At 36.3% G+C, this 12,091-nt stretch overlaps 1 protein-coding gene across 1 annotated transcript in view; it reads right to left on the bottom strand.

Annotated features, from left to right (window-relative positions):
* Nucleotides 1–235: 235 nt before the first annotated feature.
* The window catches only part of GRM8 (glutamate metabotropic receptor 8), a 308,738-nt gene continuing 296,882 nt past the window's right edge, over nt 236–12,091 (bottom strand). Inside the window, exons 9-10 of the mRNA XM_050970061.1 lie at nt 5,305–5,551; nt 236–285 (exon numbers count right to left, since the gene is read on the bottom strand). Of these exons, the coding sequence (XP_050826018.1) occupies nt 236–285; nt 5,305–5,551 (297 nt within the window). The remainder of the gene's footprint in view (nt 286–5,304; nt 5,552–12,091) is intronic.

Raw genomic sequence — 12,091 nt, 5'->3', positions numbered from 1 at the left:
TTTGCTTCCATTTGTGAGTGAACAGTTCAGAAGCTTGACACTCTATGTTATAAAACTGGATTTTCCTTCCCCTGTCTCTTTTTGCCTTTTGCTTTTGTTTAATCCTTGTTCTTTAGGAGACTGACTATCGATTTGAATGTAGACTACTGATATTTTCAAGACTGAATTCTGTGGTGGTAAAGTCTATGTTTGCAAGATCCAGTCCTGCAGATCTTCCAGTGAATTTCATCCCTGCTCAGTTTGCCTGATTGCTGTAACTGACATATGTTGTCTTGGTAGAGGAGGCTGTAAATCGAAAGAAAAAGAAACAAACCAAAAACAAACAACAACAACAACAACAACAAAAAAAAAAAAAAAAAAAAAAAAAAAACCAAAGTTCAGGATTTTTAGAATCAAGAGAGGAGGAAAAAAACATATTTATCATTTGAATTCAGACAATGTCCTACTATATTTCCAAACAATATGGTCCATGTTCATGGAATAAAGAATGTTTAAGGATGTGTATAAGCAGTGTATAAACTGGATCTCAATTTCTCTGTTCATGGTAATTTTTTTTTTTCTATGATTTGGGAAAGCATGTATCAATAGAAAGGAAAAATGATGAGCAGTTTCAGCATACCCACAACAGAGTTTCAATGCCTGGTATTATTTTGTCTGAATTCCATATAAAAATTTTTTACTTTAGAGACTGGATGTTTTTTTCTCTTCTACTGTTTGAAGACAACATTGCAGTTAGTGATGGTTTGTCCATCCAAAATGAGACTTATGCTCCTTGAAAGGAGCAAAGCCTAACCAAATTAGGGAAACTGAGTAGATAGTCCCTACAGCACATATTATCTGGAGAAAATTATGGTCTCCTTATGCTGATGGTCAGCTGATCATGTCTTCTTTTGATCAAAGCTGATGCTCCTTGTTCAGAATGAGGCAATATATTCAGAGAATTAAACAGCTCTACTATTGCAAAACTGAACAACTAGGAATTTTTTAAGAAAGTTTGTTTCAGGTTCTAGCCCTTACATCCTTGCTATTAAGAAATATAAAAAATATGCTATAAAAATATGACTCGAGTCATATCACTCAAGGTTAATTTAATAGTTGAGAAGAAAAGTGATTACATCAGGTTTCATAGTTAGTTCTCTAATTTTTAATCAGCTGGGTACATGGAAAATCAGATTGATGGGAGACTGAGTCTCTTATTTCTCTATATTAAGATCTATGTTACACCGCATAAAGAAGAATTTGACTTTCTAAATATGCTTTATATTCTGTCTGCTACAGACATGTTCTGCTTATGATAGTGAAGATTGCAGCTGGCAAGATGAAAATAACAGGATGGCAAAAAGTTTCCTGGTCTATTTCTATTGAATCTATAGATTCAAATTTTCTATTTCCATACCTTTCTGCAATTTGTTTCTTTTTTCTGTATAGAGCCTGGTGAGAACAGCTGAGATAGATATGAAAAGCATTCTTCATGCTAACTCCTAAATTCAGCCTAACAATCTGATGATTTATGAAGTACAGACTACAGAAACTGAGAAATGGCAGTTTCTCTCTTCTGCATCATGGATCAAACTAAATAAAGGATCACTAAAATGCATGTAAATTAATAGTGGTTAGTATAACTAAGCTTGCTTCTTGATTTTCTGAGCAATTTGAATCTAATACTGCATTTGCCATTTTTTAAGATGCAACAAAACCAGACTGTTTAATTCACATATTCCTATAATCCTTCTCCCTAAGAATACATATATAAGCATGAATAATCAAACGAAAGCTGCAAAATGTGATCTTTCTTACTTTTACTTGCTCAGGTAGTTCCAGTACTTTGTGTCTAGAAAAAGCTCATTCATGAAAGGACTGCTTTTAGCACACAAAGCAAGTCTTTCTCATAGTTGATCACAATATTCAAGCACCAACATGAAACAGCTTTATTTGCGTGTATTGGGACACTTGAAGCAAGTATAGCCTAATTTACATCTTTCAGATCTTTCAAATGGGATGTACTGCTCCCGTCTGAACTCTCTCATGCTCCCACAGCTGGATTTCTGAGAGGATTCTATTTTTTCTTTTGGCCTGCTGAGTTCCTACTCAAAATAATGCAGGACTGATGAAATGGCACCAGGATCTTCAAGTATAGGAGGATTTTTTTCCCAGCTATTAAATAACAGATAAATGCTCATCTGCAAACTCTGCACACTTGAGAACAAAAGGAAAGAAAGATCAGAGCTTATATTTTTCCTTTTTCTCTGAGAGTAGGGTCAGATACATGATCAGGTTAAGTTAGGTTACCATATTATCATGTATGAGCTGAGTTGAATTCTGTGATTACTTTACATGTGTCTGTTTTTAGCCCACAGTGATGTAACATAATCAGATTTATCACAACTCAGTAAGCTGAATTATGTGAGGACATTTGCAAGAATACAATACAAAATACAAAAATAGTAGTTACCACACCTCAGCTGAAATAATTGCTGTAACTTTGTTGTGTACCTGAGAATTAAACTGTTTTGATGGAATTAATCTAGAGTTGATCAAGAAATAAAAATTATCCAGTTGAGTTCTGAGTGTTGCTCCTTTAGAAATTCATAATGCAGGAATTTAATGTAGACCGTAGTTTGAAATATATTAAAACTAATGTCATATCCAAACATTTTTTGTGGTTTTTTACTTTATAAATATTGCATGTATCTTTTTAGTTCTGTGGAATAAGTCTAGAGTTCATGTTTGGGGGCCTAAAAGCTTCAGCAGCTGGTGTTCTGCTCTTTCAGACTGTTAACATTTCACAATAATAACACGAACCACGTTTGGCAAGCCTATATGGCCAGAAAAAGGAACAGATTTGCCTCAAAATATTTCTGAGAATAAACATTGTTTTACAGCTCCAGTTGCTACTTTGCTGTTGAAATTAAACAAAAAAAAAAAGAAGAAGAAAATAAAAGAGTAATGTAGAATGATTATTATGATCTGACCTAGATTCATTTAATGTACTAGTCACTGCCTTCTGTAACCACACCTGGATGGTTTTTTTATCCTGTTTCCCTGAAACAATTGGTTTTTCACTGAATATGGACCTATTCCCACAAATAAACCCATGAATGTATTCATGTGGAAGAAAACATGGAATAACATGTGTTACATGAACAAACTCGATAGCACAGAGTTGTCTCTGGATGGGAAGCAAAAGGGATTACTTGACTATCTCATCCTGTTTCTCACCTAGTTATGAGTGCTGCATCTTCATTTCTAGTGTTTGGGCTTGGTGAATGGGGGAAATAATCACTGCCCACTTCTGGTATACTAGAAGTAGACTGATATATTGCAACCAGTTTCATATGCTATTGCTGAAAAGAAAATCTATCTCACATGGAGAGATCGCAAGAAGAAATTCTGTGGTGCTGAGAAGTTGTTACAAGTGACATAGTAAAAAGGACTTATGCTGCATTGTGCACTTAAAATTCACAGAAACTCTCAAATGCTTTGACAATAACTACTTCAGGGAAGAGAAAAAAACATCTTGAGGCCTAGAACTCAATTACATAGGGAGAGCTTTCTGGAGTGCAGATGACTTGACTGAATTTTTGCCTATGAAGCATTATGATGGATGAAAACCTAGTCAGGATATACTGCTATTGAGCTCAGAATTATATAGATGTGTTACTGTTAAAGTCATGTTTAGAGCACTGTAAAAGAGCATTACCCTGCAGTAATGGACTATTTGAGAAGTAGACTTGCTTCCAGTAGCATCTGTTTCTATGAATTATGCATAATCATAGTTTAAGGAATATCAATCACAGCATTTCTTAATTAGGTAGAGTAGACAAATATCAGATCCCCAAGACTTTCTTATTAACACTCTTACTCACCCTACTGTGGAAACCCTGCTTTATCCTCTCCTTGGAAGTTTATAATTTTGCACCCTCAGCAAAATCCATGTATCTTTTCCTTTTTTCCTTCCGAGTTTTCTGAAGAGCTGCAAAATTACTGTATTTCATATTCCTATTCTATTATTTGATCCACAAATAATTTCTATGCCTTTCTTGCATGTCTCAATCTATAGCTCTATAAGCCCATAGCTCACTCTAGCAGTTCTACACATTTTGAAGGGTGGTGAGTTTTTCCAGTGAAACAGTTTGCACTCAGAATCCTCCATGCATCAGCAAGCATAGTATAGTATAGTATGGTAGAGTTATGGACTACTTTTATATAGTCTTCAATCTGGCAAACTGATAGATTTCAGTAGGGGGGTCATTTTTCAAAAATAAATACAATATTTTAATGGAAACTTGGTACTGCCTTGTTTTAATGTGCTTAACCAAAACAGTACTACCAAAACACCTATATCGTTCAAAAGCAATAAAAATTAAAAATAAACCATGTTGTTTGCAGTAAAATGATTGAAAAGCTTAGCTGTCACACCTGCTGCCCATCTAATGGGACATCTACCTCCGCAGAAGAAAACAATTCTCCATTTCTCAGCACTGGATATAAGGTTAATGTCTTTGCTCATAATTAATTATTATTGTTATTATGAAGTCCAGTCTATAAAATGGTATGTCACGTGGTGGAATGGGAGCTGTAACCTTTTTTTTCTCCTGTACCAGAGCAACTTTGAGATGTAACAAGATTCAAGAACTTTCCTAACATGGGAAAGAATTTTTCTCCCTTTAAAAACCTACAGTAGGTCAGAACATTTTGTAATTTAGCTTCACACAAATTATCATGATTGTGTACCTCGATGAGTGAGATCAGAACAAAAACCTGGATGGGAAGCATTATGCTGCAAAGTGTTACTCATGAGTTGTGATAAATGAACAATGCAACAAATATTAAGGTAGAAAGGTAAAAAGCATTATTTTCACTTCCATATCTGACTGCAAAATAAAAACAATGCTAGCTGCTTTCATTATAGTTTGTTTTTCCAACAGCCTTTGAGTTTTGAATATACAATGATGACCATAAATGCACCTCATGAACTGTCAGGACATACCACTGGCACAGCAATGTACAACACATCAAAATAGCACTAGCTAAAACAAACAACTTTTAAAAGATGTGGCGTTTCAAAATCTGCTTGTGCTTTTTTTTTTTTTTTTTCTACTAGCCTCCTGTGAAAATCAATTTCTTTGAGACAGCTCTAGACATTCCTGCATTCAGCAGTACATGAATTCTGACACATCTCTGGATTCATGCAGAACAAGCAACAAAAATAATTAGGTTTATTATTAAAAGAAAGTGCATTCTTGTGAACGTACATCTATTAAGATGTGCTGCCACTCTTGACCAAGTCTACAGATGACTTACTGTTGGTTTCAAGACTTTCACACAGTTCAGTCTTGACTTCACCATTTGGTCTGTCGTTTCCTTTTTGTGACAGTTTGCTTTGCATTGTAGCAGCTGTCACCACAGCCTTGAAGCTCCGCTTCCGTTTTTGAACATTCTGCTCTGGATGAAAAATGATAATATAAACCTTGGGCATGTAGAGCATGCCCAGAGACACAGAAGCACTTAAACTCATGGAGATAGTCAGTGTTGTTGTCTGGATGTACATCTGGGGAAGGAAAGAAACAACATAAAAATCATTGTTGTATTGATTTAATACAAGAAGGAAAAAAATGTGGCTATCTTATAAGTACTAGGTGGAAGGGGAACATCAAAAGGACTTTTGGCTTTGGTTGTTTTTAGTTATAGCTGTATGGCTGTTTCCTGTTGGGTTCATAACCTTAAGAGTTGGTGGTAGAAACAACATAATATTCATGAAACTTCATTGGCATAAAAACAACAAAGATGCTGCAGCAAACACATTTTTAGGAAAAAAAACCAGTATGTCTGGGCAAGAAGACAGGAATGGCAATAGATTCAGCTTTGTGTCATATATCTTAGCAGACAGAAACCTCTACACCAATATGCCACATGGTGATTCAACAGTGTGTGCAGCATGGCTCAACTGACAGTAGCATAATGCAGAAACTAATGGAATCTTTTATATAGTCTGTGAGCTTCAAGCTGGAAAAAAAAATTAGTTTTCCATAGTGATACTTGAATATTCCTGAGGGTGCTGAGGGTTTAATTTTTTTGTTTGTTTGTTTTCCATCCTACTTTTGAATTCTAATCACAATGCTCTGTTGGCACACAATAAAGTTATTAATATGTCATGGTCCTAACTAAGAAATCAGAAAATTGAGGAACCATGAAATTATCTCACAGAAGACCTGAGTTCCCTATAGATAGAAAGGAAAAATCTGACATTTCAGAGTGCCTCTATTTTTTGTTATCACCTACAAGAAGAAAATGTCAATAAACACTCCACAAGAACAGCAGACAGAAATTCGTTTGATGAAGTATTTAGCTAGTATATTACCGATACTAATTTTAGTTCTGCTCAACAGTTACTTTTTCTTAGGAAATTATTTTTTATTAGCCATATTGTGAAAAAAATTTACAGTTCTGTGTTAAGTAGGAAATCTCTCAGTAATCCCTGTTATATTGAAAGAAATACAGAAATAAAACATGCTCAGTGCCTTCTCAGATGATTCAGTGATGTTGTCAGGCATGATTTTAAGCACTGGACAACTCTATCACATTAACCTGAAGATAAGGTGGTAAGTCTGTCTGCAGTGTCAGCTTCAGATCATCATTTTTTATGAAGTGCCCTTGGGTGACTTGGCCCTTGGCAGAAAAGTAGAGATATAATAAACTGTTGTGCACTATTATAGCTGAACATTTTAATGTCTTTCAGCCTACAAAGTTTTTCCATTAGTTACTTTCTCCTTAGGGATCACAAATAAATTGTGGTCTCTCACTTAAAGCAATCTTAGGTAGGAAAAAAACATGGATTCTGAATGACCTTATTAAGTAACTGTACAGAAATACAAATACTATGCCAAATACTACCATAAAAAGAAGCATAGCCCAATCTAGTCTTCAAGAAAACACTAACAATTCCTCAAAGTCTTTAAAAAGCTCAACTCACTTTCAAGGACAACACCAGCCTGAAAAGACAATCAGGACTGTCTGTTGTGCTGAGGAAAGGTACAGGAGTAACACCTTCCTTCATTTGAGTCATACTTCAATTCAGTACTTGAGGAAATAATATACTCTTTTCTCACACCAGTGAAATAATTCTATTCCTGTCAATCTCCAAAATGACAGTGGTGCTCCTGAAAGCAGAGCTATATTGTGCATGAACATTTCTAATGAAAGCATTATGTGGTCACACTAATAAAGCAGTTTTTTTCAGACTTCTGTGGAAGGACCTCTCTGCAGATGCATGTTCACATGCAGACAGCACCAATACATGTCTGTTTCTCCCTGAACCAAACTGACTGATCTCCAAACAAAATGGTACAGCAATGGCTTTTAGGGTCAAGTATTTAATTAAGTGACATCCAAAAGCAAAAGTATTTTGGTTCCTAAACATAAATATATTTCCTGATGGGGTTTTCAAAACTGAAATCATTGCAAGCAATACATTGTGAAAACTGTATTGTGTAGAAAAGTTCCATTAAACATAAAAATTCTTTTTTGAAGCCTTACCATTTTTTAAAATCCAAGTCATGGCAGTTAAGCGCTACCTCAGCCTCATCCATGCATTCTGTAACAATGCCTGGCATTTAAATATATTTTGGGGTTTTTATTTCTTATCAAGTACTCAAGTTCTAAGACTTGTCTTTTTCTCATGGTTCAGTGTAAGAGTGACATGACAAAAAGGATAAAGCTTCAAATGTTATAGGATAAAATACATGCATTACTTTATTAGTAACATTGACAAATTTATACATTATAGTGAATCTCAATGATCTTTCTAGCAATAAGAGGTGCCAAAGTCCCAAGATCTTACTAAAGAGGTTTCTCTTATTGTGTCAATGTCATTTTGAATGTTTACATTTAACAAAGCTACCTAAGTGAAACAACTCTGAATCTCATCATATGCTAAAAAATTAAGATCCTAAGGGTTTCAGCACAGGTATTTTTCATTACATATATCATTACATCTAATCTATTTTCTGTGGACTTAACTGCTGATGAGCACAACAACCTCTTCTAAAAATCCAAATCACAGTTAGTTTCTGTCACCGACACAGTTTATGAAAAATCCTTTACTTAGGAATTTTCCTCTCCTGAGAGCTCAGAAGCCTCAGGAACGGACGGTAAACAATTCTTATCTGCTGCTGTGGAATGCCACGGGAAAATCTGTGATTGGCCCCGTCAGACTGTTTCCAATTAAGAGCCTATCACAATTCACCTGTTCGGCCCGTCTCGGGCTGAGAAGACTTCAATTTACACATTCTTTTCTATTCTTAGCTTAGCTTTGTAGTGAAATCTTTCTCTTTATTCTGTTAGTATAGTTTTTATATCTTATATATCATATTATAATAAATCAAGCCTTCTGATGCATGGAGTCAACTGTCTTGTCAATTCCCTCCTCCTGGGACCCCAGAAATCCACTGTAATAAGTTTCATACTGCTGATTATAGTTCATATGCAAGGGGGTTTATTTCTAATGATTTCTGTGTTTTTGAACCAGCCACCATAGTTATTGAAATATCAACACTGTTGCTGTCGAGGCAGTCACGACACAAAGCAGAGACTACAAGCAGTCTCAGTTGACAGCTCTTTATTCTTGAACATGGTTGATCTTTTATACACTTTCTAATTGTTTATGCTTCTTCTACTTTAACTATTAGCCACAATGATTCAACATAATTTTATTGGTGAGAATTTACAGTGACTTAACTAACTTTCTAAAAATACTTTGTCTAGCTGCAAAGTTCTTATCTTTCTTCAGTTCCTCTCTTCTCTTTGTCTCCTTAGTGACAGCCTTGAAAAAAGTTCTTTATCAGCTTCTTCTTACTTCTCTCTCCTTTAGCTAACAGGCCCACTGTTAGCCTCTTCCACCAAAACACTTGGGTGAACTGAGAGTTTTCTGACAGGACAATTTCCAAGAGTCTTTAAAGAGCTTCAGACTCAGGGATCCTGTTTTTCATGGATCCCCCTTACTACTTAGTCATTAATAAAGCCAATGAGAAAGAAGGATTTTGAGACACTTGCTCAGCCTTGAGGGAAAGGCTTTGAACATATCCTTACATGTACACATTGTGCGTGTACATACATCTATCTGATTTCATAGGGTAATGCAATTGCATTCTCAGCTGGAGGCTGAGTTGTCCATGACAGCCTGAGTCTGATTCCTTTACCTACTGTAATCATAGAATAGTTTTGGTGAGAAGTGACTTTTAAAGGACCTCTAGTTCAGCCCCTCCACAGTGAGCAGGGATATCTTCAACTAGATCAGGTTGCTCAGAGCACCTGACCTTGAATGTTTTCAGGCATGGGGCATTTACCACCTCCTCTGGCTAACTGTTCCAGTGCTTCACCTCCTTCATCATAAAAAAATCCTTAGTACTAGTCTGAATCAATCCTCTTCTATTTTAAAACCACTACCCCTTGTCCTATCTCAACAAGCCCTACTATTTTTTGAAGTGGTCATTTGAAGGCTGAGAATCTGTTTATAGCGTGGGAATATCTCTTGCATTTAATCCTTCCTTTCTTGGGAATCCCCATTCTTGCAGCCCAAAGAAGCCCAAGTCTAGCAAAGAGGATACCCCACACTCTTGGTTTGACTTTTGTCTGACTCTTACCTTGTTGTATTCCTGACAAGAGGACAATGATGTTTTATGGCTGTGCATTCTGGGTAATTTTATTATCCTGGGAACATAACTACCTGTAACTTTTACAGAATTAGATGCTCTAAAAATAAGGAGCAACAGAGCAACAAAAGTAGTTCAGTTTAATAAGATATGAGGTCTGAATAATTTTTCATGTGTCTCACAGTGGTAGCTCACTCAAAGTTCCAGGAGAATAAAGGTCCCTTTTTACCATGATTCATAGTTAGGCAGAAAGGAATTTCAGCACTTCTCACACCAAAATCCCTTCTGAACTACAGACTTTTTGTCTGATCATGCCTTTCACAAATGTAACAAAGACTGCTATATCTATTCTCCTTGTTCTTGACAGTCAGAGGACAGGTAAGAAAACTAAAATCACGGTAGTGCAAGGAAAAATACCCTTTAAACTATGGGATATACTTGAGGCCTAAAAACCTTCATGTCTCTATCCTCCACCTCAGAACTGATACAAGAGTTTTTTTTTACAATTTTAACCTCCGAAATTGACAAAGGATTTGTCACAATAGACAGCTCCTCGTGAAAAAGATTCAGATCCCTGCTCAGACACATGATTTCTCTATCCCACCAGTGACCTGGACCCCTTCTTCATCAGAGGGTTCCTACAAGCTTGGCATAGCCTTCAGATTATCCTAACTCAGCAGCCAAAATAGATATTGGCCATTGATTCTCGGACTACGTGTGTCTTTCTACTTTGAAAGCTAAAGTGTTCCTCAGGAAACATTGGGCCAATGAAATATGCTATTTTGGTAAAACACAGACACTCTAATAAGTTCTCCAGTTTGAAAGTACTTGAAACTGAATTGCCTCCTTGGAAAGCTGAAAAAGTTTCTATGCATCAAAGCAGGTGTGCACACTGAGCAGATAGCTGAATGAGGGCTTCTAGCTAGACTGATTATCCCAGAGCACATAGCTGAATGACTGCCTCTCAGCTAGGCTGCACTGCTTGGAAATAAAATATCCCTCAAGTCCCCAGTAGTGTCCCATCTATTTGGTGCTTTGCTGAGGCAAAATTCAACACAAAGCAACTACTTTCACTAAAGGAAAAAAAAGGTAGTAATGTCTCAACCTTGTCCAGACTGCTTCCTTGTTTTGAGTCCTCCCCTATTTTTACATATAAGATAATATTCAGAGTCTCCCCAGAATTGCTGATTTTCTCATGCTATTTATTTTTCTCTCCTACTCAAGTTTAACAAGTCAAATAGAGAACAGACTGCTCCCTAATCAGGTTTTAATAGTATATCCTGGAAAAGCATATGGCTATTGTGATGTCTTGAGTAAATTTAATGTATTTTCCACTTTGGCACACGCTCTCTAACTCCTGGTAGTTGTAACACAGATGAAAAAAAGTCCAGCAGTGAGTGAAGTGCTTAATCACTGAGGGAAGTCTTGGTGAATCTCAAACTATGAGTGTGCCTAGCATAGACTCAGCTCAGCTACTTGCAGTCCAAAGAGAGGTGGATGTTGAAAGGACACAGATGGTCTAATGACTCTCATTGACTAATTCTATACAACTTGGCCTTTAGAAGTCTCTTTCTCCCCAGGATAGAGCAATAGCCTTGGTATCAAACACTGGAGTTTGAACCATCCTGCTGAGACAGAAAAATACAGGCACTCTTGAACACGTCTCACACTGCTAGAAATAGAGAAGAAGATTGAATTATGATTTAATTTTTCCTTTATCCTTGTTATAAAATTCTATATATCGCTTATGTGACTCTTCTTTGTTGCTTCAGCCAGTTTCATATTATAAGGAAAGAACTGCAGCAAGTTTTGTTTCCAAATAGATTTTTTTTATATAATTCCCTCCTTCCATTCTTCCTTTCATTCTCAGCTGCTAGAAACCTTTACCAGATCATTTCTATCCAGGAGATAAATGATACATCACAAAATGAAATACATATCATCTATGTACAGGCATCCCTCATCTTGGGAAAGACAGCAAAATGGGCCTTCTGTTTTTACGGTGGAGACAGCATGAGTCTTTTTGTTTCCAGGAAAACACTGAAAGCACTCATAGCCATCTTCCCTGTGCTGCAGAACATAGAAGGCTTACAAAAAAGACAGTCCTTTTCTTCTTTTAAAGTAATGTGCATGCCATGCACTACAATTACTTTTGTGTGTGTTGCTGCTTGCTGAAGAGTTGACTGGCTGACAAAAATTATGTTTCACAGTCCTGTTCACAAACTAGAAATGCCATGGATTCCACACCAAAAAGCAACAAGGAGAAGCCTGGATACAGACAAAGATATAAGTAATACATTTGAAACCAGGAAAATGCAAAGAGGATGTAACAATGCTGACAAGGAGCCAAAAACTAACCAAAGGATTCACGCTTCTCTGCAGAACCCCATAAGCTTACACCTACAGATTTTTATTGCTTTCACTGCAAAACTTTTCTATCT

Source organism: Serinus canaria, chromosome 1A (genome assembly GCF_022539315.1).
Source record: "Serinus canaria isolate serCan28SL12 chromosome 1A, serCan2020, whole genome shotgun sequence".
Taxonomy (NCBI): Eukaryota; Metazoa; Chordata; class Aves; order Passeriformes; family Fringillidae; genus Serinus; species Serinus canaria.
Note: the sequence above shows the minus strand (reverse complement) of the source record. Positions and strands in the feature narration are given on the sequence as shown.